The following is a 22446-nucleotide window of genomic DNA, read 5'->3' on the forward strand; positions in this document are numbered from 1 at the left end:
TTAATGATTTAATGCTATGTGAAGTGTGGTAGATGAAATGCTCCTGGAATGTGATAAATCCAAGATAAGCTCTTATAACTGAAGGCAAAATGCATTTTCTACGTAATACTTCTATTTATGAATATAGGCTCCCTCTACTCTAAAACTTTCTTTTGCATGATTTCAACCTCCTGTCCTACCAGAGCTGAAATTTCAACCATCAGAGTTAGGATAAGACATTTTTTTTTCCTTATTCATTACAATTGAATCGTTTGGCAAAGAGACTTTTTTAATACATGAAGCAATTTAATTTATCTTTAGTAGTTTAGATAAATAAGTAAAAAGATTTCTAGGCACCCTCTCTTAAAATTAAGGAAAGGAAACAAATTAACTCAATAAATACAATAAAGTTTTTCTATTTTCCAAATTTTCAACCAGCTACAATAAAATAAAATGAATTATTTTATTAGAAAATATAACTGTTCAAAGATTAAAAATAAATAAGTTGCCGCCACAAAATTGCAACATAATATACAGTTAACTCATTCTGTTCCGGTCAGTTAAGAGAAAGATGGCAGGAGGAATGATACAGTCAAAAGTAACCAAAAAGGGGGGGGGGGGGCAAGATATGAGGGAAAGGAGAGCTAGAGCAAAAAGAGGAAAAGAAAGAAAAAGTGCTTTATTGAATGAGTTAGTTACATGAGGTCACCAAGAGGAACACATCCTCTGACTGAGGCAGTATGGTGAGACCTGTGTTGTTTGATGACTTTAGTGCCCTGGTGTCTTCAACCCAGAGGTAAAGGAGATGCTCACATCCTCTAGGCAAAGGCACCATCAGCAAGCTTCCACTCTTCCTCACTGGACCAGAAGAATCACAGTGTGGTGGTCTTAACCCTGCTGGAGGAGTATTCACTACCACTTATCCACACCTAGATGGCAGGGGAGGCAAAGAACCTTGGCGTCTGGCAGCCCTGCTTCCACCACTACCGAGCAGGCTCAAAGACAATGGTCAACTCAGGCTTTTCTTCTTGAAGTGTTTCTAACGCACGTTTTGTATCATAATTGAAATACATTCCACACAACCTGTAAAAGTAAACAGAGAAGCTTTGGATTGTACTCTTCAAATAAACACTTTCAGTTTTTGGCTTTAAAAATCTCATCTCCTCACTTAGCCTCACACGTCTAAGCTTTCCAATGCTGCACTTCATGCCTAATGTGGTTTCTGTGATATTCAATATTTTTAACCTTCGAGTTTGGAAATGTTTAAACATGTGCAGATATCGAGAGAATAGTATAATGAATCCCATTACCCATGTTTGACAGTTAACAGCTCATGGCCAATCTTGTTTCATCTATCACCCACCCACTCCTCACATCAGTGGATTATCTTAAACACAGCAGTTCATGCATCTATAAGTATTTCAATGTGTGAAACTAAATGCAGTCTTTTAAAACATAACTGCAATGCCATTAGCACATCCAAAAAAGTTAACAATAATTTCTAAATATCAATATATGTCCAATCAGTGTTTAAACTTCCTCAACTGTCTGATAAAACTTTTATATTATGTTCATTTAATCAGGAGCCACATAAAGTCCACACATTGGGAATTCCTGGCAATCCAGTGGTTAAGACTTGGTGCTTTCACTGCCATGGCCCAGGTTCAATTGCTGGTGGGGGAACTAAGATCCTGAAAGTCGCACAATGCAGCCAAAAAGAAAAGGTCCACACATTGTAATTGCTTGGTATGCCTCTCAAGTCTTCTTTGATATCAGTTCTTCCTCCTTCTCTTTTTTTAAATTTCCCTTGCAACTTAACTAAGAAATCATACCCTTTGTCCTGAATCATTTCTAATAATCTTGATTTGGTTGTGTTATGGACTGTTTGTGTTCCTTCAAAATTCATATGTTAAAGCCCTAACCCTCAATGTGATGGTATTTGGATATGAGGTCTTTGGGAGGTAATGAGGGTTAGATGAGGTCATGGGGGTGGGTCCTCATGATGGGATTAGTGCCCTTATAATAAGAGATACCACAACACACACTCTCTGTCTATCTCTGTCTATCTCTCTCTCTCTCTCTCTCTCTCTCTCTGTGTACACATGAGGACACAACAAGCCCAGAAGAGAGCTCTCATCAGAAACCAAATCAGCCAGCACCATGATCCTGGGTGTTCCAGCTGCCAGAACTGTGAGAAATAAATGTCTATGATTTGTTTAAGGCACCTAGTCTATGCTATTTTGTTATGGCAACCTGAGCTCACAAGACAGGTTGACTGCATCCATGGATTCCCCAGTCTATTTTGAGCCTGTCCCTTATCTCCAGAGTGTCCTTCAGGGCTAGGTCAATTAGCCCACATACAGCAATGTCCCCAGCTTCATCCTGACCAATAATTCCTTTTGTTCCTATTTCTCTTAGCTCTAGAAATGGCTTTTCTTGCAAGAAACATGCTCCACTCTGTCCACACAAGGATACAACGCTGATCTGAACTACTGTTTATTCAAACCTCTATTCCAATTGGTTCTCAGCCTTAAGGCCATGGACAAGGACAGAAATTTCTGGGCTAACAGAATTTATAAACTAAGGGTAAGATATAGATAATAAATAAACAAGAAAATGATATAGCATGTATTATGATGGTCAACGCTATGGAGGAAAATAAGCAGAGAAGAGGAAAGACATGCTGGGCTGTTATTTTCAGTGGGATGGTTACAGTCAGACTCACAGAGAAAACCCTGAGCAGAGAATTTAATGATGCACAGGAATAAGGCATGTGGATATCAAAGGGGGGAAGTTCCAGGCAGAGGGAACTGCAAGTGCATAGTTTCGGAGGTGACAGTGTTTTTCGAAATAGCAAGGAAATCAGTGTGCGTGGAGCAGAAGGAACTAGCGTTAGAAGATGACTTTGCAAAACCAGCAGGAGCCAGATCACATGGGGCCTTAGACACTGCCATGAGTTTGTGGCTCTTACTTTGTGATAGAAGCATGTTAGTCGGAGTGATATGCTCTGATGTTTTAGCTACACCCTACATCTGCAATGGTAGATGCAGAGTAGCCTGACAGAATGATACCAGGGCAGTCCAGACAAGAGGTGACGATGGTTTGAACTAGGGTAGGAGCCATGAAGCTGGCAAAAGTGGTCAATGAGTGGGCATGCTGTGAAAGCAGAGTTAACAGGACATGCCAGTGGATTGGATATGTGCATAAGGAAAAAGATGTGTCAAAGATGACACCAGGATTGTTTTGACCTGAACAATTCAGACTGAGTTACCATTGACTGAGATAGGGAAGAAGCAGATTTTAGACAGAAGGGAACAGCACAGGTTTGGATTTGGACATGTGAAATTTGGGAGGCTTATTAGACATCCAAGTAGAAAGGTGAGACAAGCATTTGAACATGGAATTCATGGAGATATGAACTGGGGGGAGGGGAGCAGCACATATATGATAAAACCAGAAGACTAGACTATGATGTAAACAAGGGAGAAAGTGCAAAGGAGAAAACTTAACCCAGTGATTGAGTCCTGGGGATTCAGTATGTAAAGGTCAGAATGATGAAGGGATGCCAGAGGAGACTGAGCAGAAACAGCCAATGTAGTAGGAGAAAATCCAGAGGAAAGTGTGTTGACCCTAAAACCAAGTGAAAGGAATGTCTTTAGTGGAGACTGTGATCGTCAGAGCTGACAGAACTTATGAAACTAATTAGGAAGCTTTTACTAGCGAGGTAATGTGTACCTCAGTGGTATCATTGATGATGGAAAGGAGCCAACGGTCCCAACACCCTGAAGACAGGCCAAAGTTTATGGAATTTCTAATCTTGATGTTTCTGGAGCACTTTCTATTTAGAAATTCTCCGAAACAAGACCAACAACACCCCTACTACGCAAGGACCTTTGCAGTAAGGATGACCCATGGACAGGTCTAGATCTACAAAGTATGATACCTTGCACAGAAATACAATTCTCTTTGGCTATTTTTCATTGGGACTTGTGTTTCTTTCAGGAATATGGATGAAAGGTCTTTTCACACCCAGATGAACCTTGATTATTCTAAATGTCTGGATGAAATTGAATACATAGTTCATGACTCAATTATTGTATACATATATAAATCTGCAACTGGCCCAGGCCCAACCTCACCCAGAGTGCAAATGAAGCCAACTTGGATTTTGCAAACTGGCCAACTTTTCCTTAGCAATAGGAGCCCTGCCACACAAATCTCTACAGAGCACACTTACTTCAGGCATTTCAGGAGGCAGCCCTGCTGTTTCAGCACTTCACAGAGTAGCATGACCCCCAGATCACCCAGGTCATTGTTACCTAGGCTCAACTTTCGCAGGCTCTGGTTAGAAGTCAGAAGTGTGGAAAGACCCCAGCAGCAGTGTGACGTGAGGCTGCAGTTGTCTAATCTGCAAGAAAGAAGGTGATTTCAAGAAAATGTCCCCTTAAATTATCCTCCACAGGTCTTCCAGATCTTAGCCTGCAATATTTCAAATGCAGGAAAGGCTCAGGATTAACAAGCTTGGAACTGCCTTATGTGCCAAGGGTTATCATTCTCTCCTCTTCAGATGAGAATATTTTTTCCAGTCTACTGGATTTTGTAGTTCAAATGATTAACAGCAGTTTATGAAATGATTTTTCCCAAATTCTGTGTCTCCCCCCCAGATTTTCCTAAAACACTAGGGCCATACCACCCCCACTCTTTTGTGGTAGAGAGATTTATGGTGAAAGGAACTTCAGTATTTACCTTTACACCATCTAAAAGTACAGGTCCTCCTAGTCCCATAATCCTGTAAGAAGCCAAGCCCTAGGAAGACTCTCAGATATAGATGATCTCATCAACATTCCCCTCAACTATCCCCTTCCCTGTAGCCACCATGCATTCCCATCACTGTAATAAGCTCAGAGACTTACTCCAACACCTGAAGCTTGCAGTGGGCATGTAAGAGTCCCTTACAGAGTAGCTTGACCCCCACGTCTCCAAGAGCATTGCCCCGTAGGTAAAGGTGTGTGAGATTCTTGTTTGTGCTGAGCACCGAGCACAGAGCTACACAACCACCTGATGTAATGCCAGAATTCACCAACCTGTAGAAGGAACAGGGAGAAGAATCCTCAGTGCCCAGACTTCCTTGAACATTGCACAGCTGTCTCAACACAGGAACTTCATTTTATCTGAAAAGCTTCATGCTTCAAGTTAAAGGCCAGCATCTTGGATATAATCTGAGGAGAGCAAGACTCTCTATCTCTTGCCCCACAAGAGAGACAAATGATTTCTTAGCAGATGCTTTCCTGGGATCAGCAGGAGAGACAGAGCAAAAGCAATTCCCTCCACATTCCTCCTTCTTACACGTATTCCCTCTGACCATACATGTTCCTCACTACCACTTCTTCCAGAAAGACATCCCAGATTGTCTCTTACTAATTATTCTCATTATTATTATATTAACACTGCAGAGGCCTACCTTATTTGATTCTTATACCAACCAAGCAAGGTGGCAGTGCAGCTGTAACTATTGAATATTTTCTACAGATTAGAAAGCTGAAGCTCATCAAATCATGTGTTGCTTTTAAGGTCAAAGAGAGAGTATTTGGTAGAGAGGGGACCCAGACTTACACCTTCTAGAGCCATCCCCTGTTCTATTGGCCCTTCTGTCCATTGCACACTAACTTCTGCCTTTTAAATGGCCTCTCAGAGTACAAAGCCCTAGGTTTGCATTATTTGCAGTGGAACTAAGATTTTTGATGTACTACTCTTGGGTCAAGTTGAGAATATACTATCACCTAACAAGAGCATAAGGGCTCTGAAATGGAGAACTGTGTCACTCCTGCCTAGAAGCTCAGAGAGTAATATACAGTATACAGAAAGTCACATGTGCTAGGCCTTCAACAAAGCTTTGATTTAAGAATATCTCATGTGGTCACATTTCCTTCTTAACAATGACATGTTTTTAAGTTCCAAGGTGCCTTAGAATCAGAAAAAATAGAAATACAGAAAGAAGTGGTTCAGACAGCATAACATGAACAGATGACCAAAAGGAAACAGAAATAATTATCCATCCGCTAGTCTCCATCTTCCCAGTGAAGAATGAATCACAACAAAAAAGACTGAGTAAGCAAGACAAAGAGGGAAACGAAGCCCAAGAGGGATGAACAAAAACAACTGAGTGGGTTATAGTAAGTTCTTCTTTCTAGCTAAGGAGAATTTTATCAGAGGATCTTCAGTGAACATGCAGAAGGGATTTTCAGGATTTCTGGCTGTCATAGACTGAATGTTTGTAGTCCCCCCTCCTCCAAATTTCATATGTTGAAATCTTAACTCTCAATGTGATGGTATGATTGGGTTGGCCACAAAGTTCATTTGGGTTTTTCTGTAACATCTTATGGAAAAATCCGAAAGAACTTTTTGGCCAATCCAATGGAATGTGGGGGCTTTAAGACGTGATTAGATCTTGAGGGTAGAATCCTCATGATGGGATTAGTGTCCTTTTAAAAGAGACCCCAGTGAGCTGCCTCCCCACTATCACCATGTGAGAACACAGCAAGAGTGGCTGTATGCAAGCCAAGAATAGAGTCCTCACCAGGAACCAGGTGATCTACAGGCACCTTGGTCTTGGATTTCCAGCCACCAGAACTGTGAGAAATAAATGTTTGTTGTTTGAGCCACCTAGTCTATGGTATTTTTGTTACTGCAGCCCAAATAGACTAAGACACTGGCAAAGATGAAGACCATTCCAGAAGACTAGAGATGGTCCTCAAAAAGGAAAAGAAGGAATATTTTGAAAGTTACAGAATAGTAAGATTTACTACTATTTCCAGAAAAGGGCTAAAAAGTATTAGGAACAGCTGTTTGAGGAGAAGTGAAGTGGCAGCAATTACAAGTAGATAGGGTGGTTTTGTTAAGAATAAGTCACATCGGGATTATCAAAATGTTGGTAACCACTGAGACTGAGTGATGGGTACATAGAGTACATAATGAAATGTTCAGAAAATCAAACAACCAAGCCCTACCAACCAAACCACTAGATTAGAAGAATGTAACCAACATCATATATCTTGGTTTCACCCAATCCATTCGACTCAGATCTACATTTACTGAACATAGATGTCTTTCCATGTACTATCTTGTTACTGATTTTTTTTAAAATTTACTAATGATATGTCTTATGTCACAAAAATGTCTCACAAAGAAAATTGAGGAAGAAGATTTAACATTTATTGTGTATCTACTAACTGCTTGGCTGTGTGATGATGACTTTAAATAGGATTACTTCATTGAATTATTACAAAACTAAGATGCACGTGTTGTTTTTATATCTATTTCTAAATAGAAAAACTGAGGATCAGAGAAATCAGTTGAAGAATAAGAAGGAGTTTTCTAGATGGTCAGTAGGAATGGGAGAGTAAGGGTAACCCTCAGGCAAAAGGAAAATGGTATACAAGGGTGAGGAAGGGTGAAAGAGTGGGCCAGGTTCTTAGAACTAAAACTTCAGTATGACTCAAAAGAGTGAAAGGTATGGTAGGCAAGAGGGAAGAAGCAGCAATCTAGGGCTGATCAGGGATAGCCTTGTGTGCCAAGCTAAGATATACCAAATTTACCCTGATTTCAAAGAAATACGTTTGAAGGTTTTTTGAGCGAAAGCCCAGTATTATCAAATTTGCATTTCAGAAAATTCCCTCTGTTGTTATGTAAAAGGAAGATGAGAGGCAGAGGAAATTGAAAGTAAACACAAGATTAGAATTAGCCTCTGTTTACTTGTCAGCTCTCTGGAAAGTCCCACTATTCAACAAGGCAGAATAGAGAGGACAAGAAAAAGGAGAGGGGTAGGAAAAAAGTTACAAGAAATAAAGAATTTTGCAAATGCTTAGTGTGTGATGCTTGTGTAATATTGTGGAAGGGGCAGGGGCAATATGCAGCCAGAGAGAAAGACCTAAAGTTCAAGAAAAGAAATGTTGGCTATACCTAACAAAATATAAAATGCCTAAAAGTTTTGCCTCATTAATTCCACCTGTAGGTATCTGTCTGAAAACAAATACACACACATAAAGTTGTATATATAAATATGCTTGCTGCAGAGTTATTTGTAATAGTGAAAAAGTAGAAACTCATCCAAAGGTTCATTATTCAATGAGCAGATAAATATATTACCATAATGTATAGTATAGAGCATTATGCCAAAATCTGTAGATCTGTATATACCAGCATGGCAATGTGTCCACAATAAATGAAAAAAGTAAATCATGGAAAAATGGTCTCATAATGATTCCAGTTTGGACAGACAGTGTTTGGGGTTGAATCATGTCCCCCAACATTTCATATGTTGAAGTCTTATCCCCCAGTACTTCAGAATATGACCTTATTTAGAAGTAGGGTCATCGAAGATGTAATTAGTTAAAATGAGGTCATTAAGGTAAGTCCTAACCCAATCTGACTGATATCCTTATAAAAGGGAGATATTTAAACTCAAAGATAGACACACACCAACACAGTGAGAACACCATGTGCAGATGAAGGCTAAGACTGAGGTGATACACCTACAAGCCAAGGAATGTCAAAGATTGCCGGTAAACCACCAGAATCGGGAAGAGAAGTATGGAACATATTCTTCCTCACAGCTGTCAGAGGAACAAATCCTGCCGACACCTTGATCTTGGACTTTTAGCCTCCATTACTAAGACAAAATAAATTTTGTTTGGAACATTTTAACAATAGCAGAACATGCTTCTCAAGTGCACATGAAACATTTTCTAGGATAGATCATATGTTAAGCCACAAAACAAGTCTTAGCAAATTCAAGAAGACTGAAATTATACCAAGTATCTTCTCAGACCACAATGGTATGAAACTAGAAATCAATAACAGGAGGATAATTGAAAAACTCAAAAATACATGAAAATTAAACAATGCTCTTCTGAACAACCGATGGGTCAAAGAAAAATTATAGGGGCAATAAAATATCTTGAGTCCAAAAAAAAATTAAAAACAACATACCAAAACTTATAGGATGCAGGAAAATCATTTCTAATGGGAAAGTTTCTAGCCATAAATGCATACATCAAGAAAATTGAAAGATCTTAATTAAACAACTAATTCTACACCTCAAGGAACTAGAAAAAGAGGAATAAACAAAGCCCAAAGTTAACAAAAGGAAGGAAATAAAAGATTACAGCAGGGCTTCCCTGGTGGCGCAGTGGTTGAGAGTCCGCCTGCCGATGCAGGGGACATGGGTTCGTGCCCCCATCTGGGAAGATCCCACATGCCATGAAGCAGCTGGGCCTGTGAGCCATGGCCGCTGAGCCCATGCGTCTGGAGCCTGTGCTCCGCAGCGAGAGAGGCCACAACAGTGAGAGGTCCACATACCACAAAAAAAAAAAAAAAAAAAGATTACAGCAGAAATAAGTAAAATAAAAAGTAGAAAAATAATAGAAAAAAATAACAAACTAAGAGTTGGACCTTTGAAAAGATAAAATTTACAAACCTTTAGCTAGAAACCTCCCCCCCCCAAAAAAAAGGAGAGAGAGAAAGAAAACACAAATCAATAAAATTATAACCCAAAGAGGAGACATTAAAACTGATATCACAAAAATACAAAAGATCATAAGAACTGCTATAAACAACTATAACAAACTGGACAACCTAGAAGAAATGGAAAAATTCTTAGAAACATACAAGCTACCAAGACTGAATCAGGAAGAAAAAGAAAATCTAACCAGATTAATTACTAGTAAGGAGATTGAATCAGAAATAAAATTAAAAAACTCTGAGCAAAAAAAAGGTCCAGGACCAGATGGCTTCACTACTGAATTTTATTAAACATTTAAAGAAGAATTAACACCAATTCTCCACAGACTTTTCCAAACCTCAAAAAGGAGGGAACACTCCCTAACTCATTTTATGAGGCCAGCATTACCTTGATATCAGATAAGACACTATAAGAAAAGAAAACCAGAGACCAATTTCCTTGATGAATATAGATGTAAAAATTCTCAACAAAATACTAGTAAACTGAATTCAGCAGCATGTTATAAGAATCATGCAGGACTTCCCTGGTGGTCAAGTGGTTAAGAATCTGCCTGCCTGCAGGGGACGTGGGTTCAATCCCTGGTCCAGGAAGATCTCACATGCCACGGGGCAACTAAGCCCGTGCACCACAACTACTGAGCCTGTGCTCTAGAGCCTGCGAGCTGCAACTACTGAGACCATGTACCACAACTACTGAAGCCTGTGTGCCTAGAGCCTGTGCTCTGCAATAAGAGAAGCTACTACAATGAGAAGCCCACGCACTGCAATGAAGAGTAGCCCCTGCTCACTGCAACTAGAGAAAGCCCATGTGCAGCAATGAACACCCAGCACAGCCAAAAAAAAAAAGAATCATGCAATATGATCAAGTGGAATTTATCTCTGGGATGTAAGGATAGTTCAACATATGCAAATCCATCAATGTGATACATCACATTAATAAAATGAAATAAAAAAATCACACGACCACCTCAGTAGATGCAGAAAAAGCATTTGACAAAATTCAACATCTGTTCATGATAAAAACCCTTAACAAATTAGGTATAGAAGGAACATACCCCATCATAATAAAGGCCATATATTACAAGCCCACAATTAACATCATACTCAACAGTGAAATTTTGAAAGCTTTTCTCTATAATCAGAAACATGACAAAAGTGCCCACCTTCCCCACTCCTATTCAACATAGTACTGAAATTCCTAGCAAGAGCAATCAGGCCAGAAAAAGAAATAAATGTATCAGAATTGGAAAGGAAGAAGTAAAATTGACTCTACAGATGACATGATTTTTATATAGAAAATCCTAAAGACTCAACAAAAAAAACTGTTAGATCTAATCAATGAATTCAGTAAAGTTGCAGGATACAAAATCAACATACAAATGTCAGTAACATTTCATGTAGCATTGGTGGTATAGTGGTGAGCATAGCTGCCTTCCAAAAGCCAGTAGCATTTCTATACACTAATAACATTATATACAAAAGAAATAAAGAAAACTATCCCATTTACAGTAGCATCAAAAACAATAAAATACTTAGTAATAAACTTAATGAAAGAGGTGAAAGATCTCTACACTGAAAACTATAAGACATGGGTGAAAGACATTTAAGAAGACACAAACAAACGGAAAGATATCCCTTGTTCATGTATTGGAAGAATTAATATCATCAAAATGTCCATACTACTTGAAGACATCTACTGATTCAATGTAATCCTTATCAAGACTTCACTGGAATTTTTCACAGAAGTAGAAAAAACACTTCTAAAATTTGTATGGGTGCGAATAAACAAATAAACATTTTCAAAATTATAAAAAAAAAATTTATATGGAACCATAAAAGACCCAGAATAGCCAAAGTAATCCTGAAAGAGAAGAACAAAGCTAGAGGCATCATACCTCCTAATTTCAAAGTATATTGTAAAGCTATGGTAATCAAAACAGTATCATAGTTGCATAAAAACAGACAATAGACCAATGGAACAGGATCCAGAGACCAGAAATAATTTCATGAATATGCCGTCAACATATATTTGATGAGGAGCCAAGAATACTCAATGGAGAAGACAATCTCTTCCATAAATGGTGCTCGGGAAATTAGATATTCACATGAAAAAGAATGAAACTAGACCCCTTTCATACGTCACTCACAAAAATCAACTCGAATAGGATTAAAGACTTAAAGATAAGACCTGAAACCATAAAATTCCTGGAAGAAAATATAGAAAACAAAGCTCATTGACATGGGTCTTAGTAATGATATTTTTTTAATATGACTCCTAAAGTATTAGCTGCAAAATTAAAAATAAACAAATGGGACTACATAAAACTAAAGCTTCTGCATAGCAAAAGAAATAATCAACAAAATGAAAAGGCAACCTACAGAATGGGAGACAATATTTGCAAATCATGTATCTGATAACAGGTTAATATACAAAATGTAAAGAACTCATATAACTCAATAACAAAAAAGCAAATAATCCAATTTTAAAATGAGCAAAAGGCCTGAATAGATATTTTCCAAAGAAGGTATTCGAATAGCCAATGGGTACATGAAAAGATGCGCAACAGGACTACTCACCACGGAAATATAAATTAAAACCACAATGAGATACTACCTCATGTCTGTTAAAATGGCCATCATCAAAAAGAAAAGTAATAACTATAGATAACACTGCTGTGTGGTATATTTGAAAGTTGTTAAGACAGTAATTCTAAAACATTTTTGGTAACTATATGAAGTGATGCCTATTAACAGTGGTAATCATTTTGCAATACATGTATGTCAAGTCATTATGCTATACACCTTAAACTTATACAGTGCTGTACTTCAATTATATGTCAATAAAATTGAAAGAAAAAAAGTAAAAATAAATGTTGCTTAAGCCACTCCTTTTGTGGTACTTTATTACAGTAGCCCTAGAAAACCAATACACAGAGTGTATTAAGATGGATGGGTAGATGGACAGATAAATGGATGGATGATTGTTCGTGTATAACAAAATGTCTGGAAGTTTGCTCATCAGCCTGCTGTAAATGGTTCTCTCGGGAAGTGAGCTGAAAAGGAGCTTTCAATTCTTACTTCATGTATTTGTATTATTTAACATTTTCACACTAAGCATGTATTACTTTTGTAATTAAAAAACTCACAAGCAGGACGTCCAGTTTCCAGGCCAGCATGTAGAAAGCTTAGAGTTGCCATTCCGTCCTAACAACAAGGTAAAAGCTGAACAAGCTGACGAATCAACAATACTTCTTAAATCCACGAGAAGTATGGCCACAGCACAATTTGCTGCCCCCAAAATTGGGGAGACACAGAGGAAAATACAAATACAAAGAATCATAACTTCCTGAAACCCATGAGCTTAAACCTCCGAGGGAATCAGTGCCCAGGGAGGAAAACCTGAATTGTAATTGACAAATAAATAAAGGCTAGTTTTGGACAAGTCTGAACAATAAAAACACCAGAGGACCCCGTCATAAGGGGACCTGCATACTTTTGTGAGTTTTACCTTCAGGAGCTCAACCAAGTTCTCACATTAAAAATCAGGGGAAAATCCCTCTGTGCTTCCAGTATGGGGAGGAGTAAAGGAACCATTTTAAAATACAAGCATTATGTCAGAGATATTGTCAGTTCTGTTCCAGACTACTGTAATGAAACAAATATTGCAACCAAATTAGTCACACGAATTTTTTGGTTTCCCAGTGCATATAAAAGTTATGTTTACACTGTACTGTAGTCTATTAAGTGTGCAATAGCAATATGTCTAAAGAAAACAATATGCATACTTTAATTGAAAAATACTTTATCGCTAAAAAAATGCTAACCATCGTCTGAGCCTTCAGTGAATCATAATCTTTGCTAGTGGAAGGTCTTGACTCAGTGTTGATGTCTGCTGACTGATCAGAATGGTGGTTGCTGAGGTTTAGGGTGGCTGCGGCAATGTCTTGAAATAAGACAACAGTGAACAACAAGGTCCTACTGTAGAGCACAGGGAACTATATTCAACATTCTGTGATAAACAGTAATGGAAACAAACGAAAAAGAACGTATACATATGTATAACTGAGTCACTCTGCTGTACAGTAGAAACTAACACAACATTGTAAATCAACTACACTTCAATAATTTTTTTTTAAAGACAACCATGAAGTTTGCCATATTGATTGACTCTTCACTTGAACACTTAGAAGAATTGTAGGGTTATTAATTGGCCTAATTTCAATATTGTTGTGTCTCAGGGAATAGGGAGGCCCACTGAGAGGAAGAGAGATGACACAGGAACAGCCAATCTGTGGAGCAGTCAGAACACACACAACATTTATCAGTTAAGTTCACTGACTTATATGGGTGTGGTCTGTGGTGCCCCTAAAACAGTTACAGTGGAACTATCAAAAATTGCTGATCATATGGATCACCATAACAAATATAATAATAGTCAAAAAGTATGAAATACGGCGAGAATTACCAAAATGTGACACAGAGACACAAAGTGAAGAAATACTATTGGAAAATGGTGCGAATAGACTTGCTCAACACAGGGTTGCCACAAACCTTCAATTTGTAAAAATTGCAATGTCTGTGAAGCACAATAAAACAAAGATCAATAAATTAACGTATGCCTATATACCAGAAAACTCTGTTCTTTTCAACAATACTTGTCTTCAAGAGAAAATAGTTGCCCAAAGCCTAACCTGCTGGGATATTATTAGTCTAACTGATCTTAGGGAAGGGAAATACTCAGCTTCAGCCTACTCTAGGCATACTGTTCTGCTAAGAGGGGGGGGAAAAAAACTGAGAAGCAGTTGAAAAGCACTGAGAATTAACAGTCCAGAGGTATAAATTCACTAAAAGACTGAAACCTAATCATAGGATTATAGAGTGCTTCAACTCTTCCCACACTTCATTACCACATTACTAAAGTTCTATTTAGAGTAGTTCCCGCTACACAGTACGTCATGTCCAGGATTAAAGAAGAAGTTACAAAACAGTATAAAAGGCAAAAAATAAAGGTTGAAGAAACAGAGGAAACATCAGAACCAGAGTCAGATATGGCAGGAATGTGAAATTATCAGACCAGGCATTTAAAATAATTATAACTAATACCCTAAGAGCTCTAACGGATTAAGTAAATAGCATGGAAGAACAGACAGGCAAAGTAAGCAGAGAGAAGACCAGTCTCTCCCAACAGGAAACCTGCACAAGCCTCTTAGACAGCCTCCTCCACCAGAGGACAGACAGCAGAAGCAAGAAGAACTACAATCCTGCAGCCTGTGGAACAAAAACCACAGTCACAGAAAGATAGACAAGATGAAAAGGCAGAAGGCTATGTACTAGATGAAGGAACAGGATAAAACCCAAGGAAAACAACTAAATGAAGTGGACACAGACAAACTTCCAGAAAAATAATTCAGAATAATGATAGTGAAGATGATCCAGGACCTCGGAAAAACAATGGAGGCAAAGATTGAGAAGATGCAAGAAATGTTTAACAGAGACCTAGAAGAATTAAAGACCAAACAAACAGAGATGAACAATACAATAACTGAAATGAAAATTACACTAGAAGGAATCAATAGCAGAATAACTGAGGCAGAAGAATGGATAAGTGACCTGGAAGACAGAAGGGTGGAATTCACTGCCACGGAACAGAATAAAGAAAACAGAATCAAAAGAAATGAAGACAGCCTAAGAGACCTCTGGGACAACATTAAATGCAACAACATTTGCATTATAGTGGTCCCAGAAGGAGAAGAGAGAGAGAAAGGACCCGAGAACATATTTGGAGAGATTACAGTCGAAAACTTCCCTAACATGGGAAAGGATATAGCCACCCAAGTCCAGGAAGGTCAGCGAGTCCCATACAGGATAAACCCAAGGAGAAACACACTGAGACACAACTAATCAAATTGGAAAAAATTAAAGGCAAAGAAAAATTATTGAAAGCAGCAAGGGAAAAATGACAAATAGCATACAAGGGAACTCCCATAAGGTTAACAGCTGATTTCTCAGCAGAAACTCTACAAGCCAGAAGGGAGTGGCATGATATATGTAAAGTGATGAAAGGCAAGAACCTACAACCAAGATTACTCTACCTGGCAAGGATCTCATTCAGATTCGATGGAGAAATCAAAAGCTTTACAGACAAGAAAAAGCTAAGAGGATCCAGCACCATCAAACCAGCTCTACAACAAATGCTAAAGGAACTTCTCTGAGTGGGAAACACAAGAGAAGAAAAGGACACAAAAAGAAAAGAGAACAAAAACAAACCCAAAACAATTAAGAAAATGGTCATAGGAACATACATATCAATTACCTTAAATGTGAATGGATTAAATGCTCCAACCAAAAGATACAGGCTTGCTGAATGGATAAAAAAACAAGACCCATACATATGCTGTCTAGAAGAGACCCACTTCAGACCTAACGACACATACAGACTGAAAGTGAGGGGATGGAAAAAGATATTCCATGCAAATGGAAATCAAAAGAAAGCTGGAGTAGCTATACTCATATCAGGCAAAATAGACTTTAAAATAAAGAATGTTACAAGAGACAAGGAAGGACACTACATAATGATCAAGGGATCAATCCAAGAAGAAGATATAACAATTACAAATATATATGTACCCAACATAGGAGCACATCAATACATAAGGCAACTGCTAACAGCTATAAAAGAGGAAATTGACAGTAACACAATAAGAGTGGGGGACTTTAACACCTCACTTACACCAATGGACAGATCATCCAAAATGAAAATAAATAAGGAAACAGAAGCTTTAAATGACACAATAGACCAGATAGATTTAATTGATATTTAGAGGACATTCCATCCAAAAACAACACATTACACTTTCACCTCAAGTGCGCACGGAACATTCTCCAGGATAGATCACATCTTGGGTCACAAATCAAGCCTCAGTAAATTTAAGAAAACTGAAATCATATCAAGCATCTTTTCTGACCACAACGCTATGAAATTAGAAATGAACTACAGGAAAGAAAAAACGTAAAAAACACAAACACAGGGAGGCTAAACAATACATTACTAAATAACCAAAAGATCACTGAAGAAATCAAAGAGGAAATCAAAAAATACCTAGAGACAAATGACAATGAAAACATGATGATCCAAAACCTATGGGATGCAGCAAAAGCAGTTCTAAGAGAAAAGTTTATAGCTATACAAGCGTACCTCAAGAAACAAGAAAAATGGCAAATAAACAATCTAACCTTACACCTAAAGGAACTAGAGAAAGAAGAACAAACAAAACCCAAAGTTAGCAGAAGGAAAGCAATCATAAAGATCAGAGCAGAAATAAATGAAATAGAAACAAAGAAAAAAATAGCAATGATCAATAAAACTAAAAGTTGGTTCTTTGAAGAGGTAAACAAAATTGATAAACCATTAGCAAGACTCATCAAGAAAAAGAGGGAGAGGACTCAAATCAATAAAATTAGAAATGAAAAAGGAGAAGTTACAACAGACACCACAGAAATACGAAGCATCCTAAGAGACTACTACAAGCAACTCTATGCCAATAAAATGGACAACCTGGGGAAAATGTACAAATTCTTAGAAAGGTATAACCTTCCAAGACTGAAACAGGAAGAAATAGAAAATATGAACAGACCAATCACAAGTAATGAAATTGAAACTGTGATTAAAAATCTTCCAACAAACAAAAGTCCAGGACCAGATGGCTTCACAGGTGAATTCTATGAATCATTTAGAGAAGAGCTAACACTCATCCTTCTCAAACTCTTCCAAAAATTTGCAGAGGAAGGAACTGTCCCAAATTCATTCTCTGAGGCCACCATCACCCTGATACCAAAACCAGACAAAGATACTACAAAAAAAGAAAATTACAGACCAATATCACTGATGATTATAGATGCAAAAATCCTTAACACAATACTAGCAAACAGAATCCAACAACACATGAAAAGGATCATACACCATGATCAAGTGGGATATATCCCAGGGATGCAAGGATTCTTCAGTATAAGCAAATTAATCAATGTGCTACACCATATTAACAAATTGAAGAATAAAAACCATATGACCATCTCAATAGATACAGACAGAGCTTTGGACAAAATTCAACACTCATTTATGATAAAAACTCTCCAGAAAGTGGGAATAGAGGGAACCTACCTCAACATAATAAAGGCTATATATGACAAACCCACAGCAAACATCATTCTCAATGGTGGAAAACTGAAAGCATTTCCTCTAAGATCAGGAACAAGACAAGGATGTCCAGTCTCACCACTATTATTCAACATAGTTTTGGAAGTCCTAGCCATGGCAGTCAGAGAAGAAAAAGAAATAAAAGGAATACAAATTGGAAAAGAAGAAGTAAAATTGTCACTGTTTGCAGATGACATGATACTATACATAGATAATCCTAAAGATGCTACCAGAAAACTACTAGAGCTACTCAGTGAATTTAGTAAAGTTGCAGGATACAAAATTAATGCACAGAAATCTCTTGCATTCTTATACACTAATGATGAAAAATCTGAAAGAGAAATTAAGGAAACACTCCCATTTACCATTGTAACAAAAAGAATAAAATACCTAGGAATAAACCTACCTAGGGAGGAAAAAGACCTGTATGCAGAACACTATAAGACACTGATGAAAGAAATTAAAGATGACACCAACAGATGGAGAGATATACCATGTTCTTGGATTGGAAGAATCAATATTGTGAAAATGACTATACTACCCAAAGCAATCTACAGATTCAATGCAATCCCTATCAAATTACCAATGGCATTTTTTACAGAACTAGAACAAAAAATCTTAAAATTTGTATGGAGATGTAAAAGACCCAGTTAGCCAAAGCAGTCTTGAGGGGAAAAAACGGAGCTGGAGGAATCAGACTCCCTGAATTCAGACTATACTGCAAAGCTACAGTAATCAAGACAATATGGTACTGGCACAAAAACAGAAACATAGATCAATGGAACAAAATAGAAAGCCCAGAGGTAAACCTACGCACCTATGGTCAACTAATCTATGACAAAGGAAGCAAGGATATACAATGGAGATAATACAGTCTCTTCAATAAGTGGTGCTGGGAAAACGGGACAGCTACATGTAAAAGAATGAAATTAGAACACTCCCTAACACCATATACAAAAATAAACTCAAGATGGATTATAGACCTAAATGTAAGACCGGACACTATAAAACTCTTAGAGGAAAACATAGGAAGAACAGTCTTTGACATAAATTACAGCAAGATCTTTTTTGATCCACCTCCTAGAGTAATGGAAATAAAAACAAAAATAAACAAATGGGACCTAATGAAGCTTAAAAGCTTTTGCACAGCAAAGGAAACCAAAAACAAGACGAAAAGACAATCCTCACAATGGGAGAAAATATTTGCAAACAAATTAATGGATGAAGGATTAATCTCCAAAATATATAAACAGCTCATGCTGATATTAAAAAAACAAACAACCCAATCCAAAAATGGCAGAAGGCCTAAATAGACATTTCTTCAAAGAAGACATACAGATAGCCAAGAAGCACAAGGAAAAGTGCTCAACATCACTAATTGTTAGAGAAATGCAAATCAAAACTACAATGAGGTATCACCTCACACCAGTTAGAATGGGCTTCATCAGAAAATCTACAAACAACAAATGCTGGAGAGGGTGTGGAGAAAAGGGAACCCTCTTGCACTGTTGGTGGGAATATAAACTGATACAGCCACTATGGAGAACAGTATGGAGGTTCCTTAAAAAACTAAAAATAGAATTACCATATGATCCAGCAATCCCACTACTGGGCATATACCCAGAGAAAACTGCAATTCAAAAAGGCACATGCACCCCAATGTTCATTGCAGCACTATTTACAATAGTCAGGTCATGGAAGCAACCTAAATGCCCATCGACAGACGAATGGATAAAGAAGATGTTGTACATATATACAATGGAATATTACTCAGCCATAAAAAGGAATGACATTGGGTCATTTGTTGAGACGTGGATGGATCTACAGACTGTCATACAAAGTGAAGTAATTCAGAAAGAGAAAAACAAATATCGTACATTAACGCATATATGTGGAACCTAGAAAAATGGTATAGATGAACCTGTTTCAGGGCAGAAATTGAGACACAGATGTAGAGAACAAATGTATGGACACCAAGGGGGGAAAGCTGAGGTGTGTTGGGGGTGGTGGTTCGATGAATTGGGCGATTGGGATTGACATGTATACAGTGATGAGTATAAAATTGATAACTAATAAGAACCTGCTGTATAAAAACAGATACAAAAACCTGAGCCTAGGGGATTAGGGGAGGGATGGAGTGGGAGGTTGGGGTTAGCAGATGTAAGCTATTATATATGGAATGGATAAACAACAAGGTCCTACTGTATAGCACAGGGAACTATATTCAGTATCCTATGATAAACCATAAAAAAAAAAAAGTAAGCAGAGAGATGGAAATTCCAAGAAGGAACCAAAAAGGAAAGCTAGAGATTAAAACAACAACAACAAAAAAAACCCCAAAATAATAACACTGTAACAGAAAGGATGAATGCCTTTGATAGGATTATTAGTAGACTGGACATAGCTGAGAAAAGAATCTCTGAGCTTGAGGATATCTTAATAGGAAGCTCTAAAACTCAAAAGTAAATAGAAAAAAAGATGGAAAATAAAACCCAGAATATCCAAGAACTGTGGAATAACTATAAAAGTTGCCATATGAGTGTAACACATACATAATGGGAATACCAGAAGGAGAAGAGAATGGAACAGAATAATTGCAGGAAACAAATAGGACCAAAAATTTTAACTAAGTTAATGTCAGATGCCAAATCACAGATCCAGAGAACACCAAGCAATATAGATACCAAAAAAAAAAATGGAAAAAAAAAAAAAAAAAACTACAGCTAGGCATATCATTTTCAGAACACAAAAAATCAAAGGTAAAGGAAAAATCCTGAAAGAAGCCAGAGGGAGGAAAATACTTTTTCTGTTTAGGAGCAAAGATAAGAATTACAACTGACTTATTCTCAGAAATCATGCAAACAAGAAAAGAATGCAGTGAAATATTTAGCGTTGAGAGAAAAAAAAATCCTAGAATTCTGAATCCTGTGACATTAGCCATCAAAAATGAATATTATTCAGCCTTTGTTTCTCATACAAACAAAAACTGAGGGCATTTGTAGCCAATAGAACACCTTGCAAGAAATGCTACTTTAAAAACTTCTTTAGAGAGAAGGAAAATAATATATGTCAGATGTGCATAAAGAAAGGAAGAGCACCAGAGAAGGAACAGGTGAAGATTAAATAAAAACTTTATTTTTATTATTCTTTTTTTTTTTTTTTTTTTGCCGTACGCGGGCCTCTCACTGTTGTGGCCTCTCCCGTTGCAGAGCACAGGCTCCGGACACACAGGCTCAGCGGCCATGGCTCATGGGCCCAGCCGCTCCACGGCATGTGGGATTTTCCCGGACCGGGGCATGAACCCGTGTCCCCTGCATCGGCAGGCGGACTCTCAACCACTGCGCCACCAGGGAAGCCCTATTTTTCTTATTCTTAATTGATCAAACAGATAACATCATGTTCAAAATAATAGCAACAATGTATTCAATGATTTATATTTATGTGTATAAATATCCTTATATATAAATTGAATGAATGACAGCAATTATACAAGAGACAGAAAGGAGGAATTAGGATTACTTTGTTATTATAAGGTATTCATACTGTGAAGTGGCATAGGGTTATTTGAAAGTAGACAGATTAGTTGTAAATATGTATTGCAAACTCTGGAGCAACCACTAAGAAAATTTTTTTGAAAGTAAAATGGAGGGAATCTTGGCTGTCCAGTGGTTAGGACTCAGCACTTTCACTGCCATGGGCCCAGTTCAATCCCTGGTCAGAAAACAAAGATTCTGTAAACCGGGCAGCACAGCCAAAAAATAAAGTATGATGGATGTGCTAAGAAAAGAGACAAAATGGAATTATATAAAAGGTCCACTTAAAGTCACAAAAGGCAGAAAAAGAGATGAAGACAAAAATAAGATAAAAGAACAAGAGCAATAAATGGAAAATGGGAACAAATATGAGATATTAATCCAACAATGTCAATAATTAATTTATCAACGATCTAAATAAATCAATTAAAAGGCAGGTATCAGAGAGTGAACAAAAAATAAGACCCAACTGTTTATTGTCTACAAGAAATCCACTTTAGGACTTCCCTGGTGGCACAGTGGTTAAGAATCTGCCTGCCAATCCAGGGGACATGGGTTTGAGCCCTGGTCTGGGAAGATCCCACATGCTGCGGAGCAACTAAACCCATGCACCACAACTACTGAGCCTGAACTCTACAGACCACGAGCCAGAACTACTGAGCCCATGTGCCACAGCTACGGAAGCCCGTGCACCTATAGCCCTTGCTCTGCAACAAGAGAAGCCACTGCAATGAGAAGCCCACACACTCCACCAAAGAGTAGTCCCCACTCGCCACAACTAGAGAAAGCCCGTGCATAGCAACAAAGACCTAAGGCAGCCAAAAATAAATAAATAGAAATCCACTTTAAATATAAACACATACAGATTAAAATTACAGGAATGGAAACAATGTTTTAAAAAATAAGTGTAAAGGGATAGAGAAAGATATAGCATGCTAACACTAATCAAAAGAAAGCAGGGGATATGTGGCATAGGTGATACATGATAGATAGATAGATAGATAGATAGATAGATAGATAGATAGATAGATAGATGTATACATATATGCAATAGAATATTATTCATCCTTAAAAAAGAAGGAAATCCTGCCATTTTGTGACATGAATGAACCCAGAGGACATTATACTAAGTGATTTAAGCCAAAGAGAGAAAGACAAATACCATGTAATCTCACCTATATGTGGAATCAAAACAAACAAACAAACAAAAAAACCCACCAA

The 22446-nt window shown here is 37.7% G+C and overlaps 1 protein-coding gene across 4 annotated transcripts in view; it reads right to left on the reverse strand.

Moving 5' to 3' along the window:
- Positions 1-247: 247 nt before the first annotated feature.
- Positions 248-22446, reverse strand: part of NLRP3 (NLR family pyrin domain containing 3) — a 56541-nt gene continuing 34342 nt past the window's right edge. For 3 of the 4 annotated variants that reach the window (XM_067732983.1, XM_067732980.1, XM_067732981.1), the window contains 3 exons: positions 4893-5063; positions 4217-4387; positions 248-1062 (listed from right to left, as the gene is read on the reverse strand). In XM_067732983.1, coding sequence (XP_067589084.1) covers positions 963-1062; positions 4217-4387; positions 4893-5063 — 442 coding nt within the window. In that variant the 3' untranslated portion in view covers positions 248-962. The remainder of the gene's footprint in view (positions 1063-4216; positions 4388-4892; positions 5064-22446) is intronic. The other variant, XM_067732984.1, reaches the window with a different exon arrangement.

Source organism: Pseudorca crassidens, chromosome 3, assembly GCF_039906515.1.
Source record: "Pseudorca crassidens isolate mPseCra1 chromosome 3, mPseCra1.hap1, whole genome shotgun sequence".
NCBI lineage: Eukaryota > Metazoa > Chordata > Mammalia > Artiodactyla > Delphinidae > Pseudorca > Pseudorca crassidens.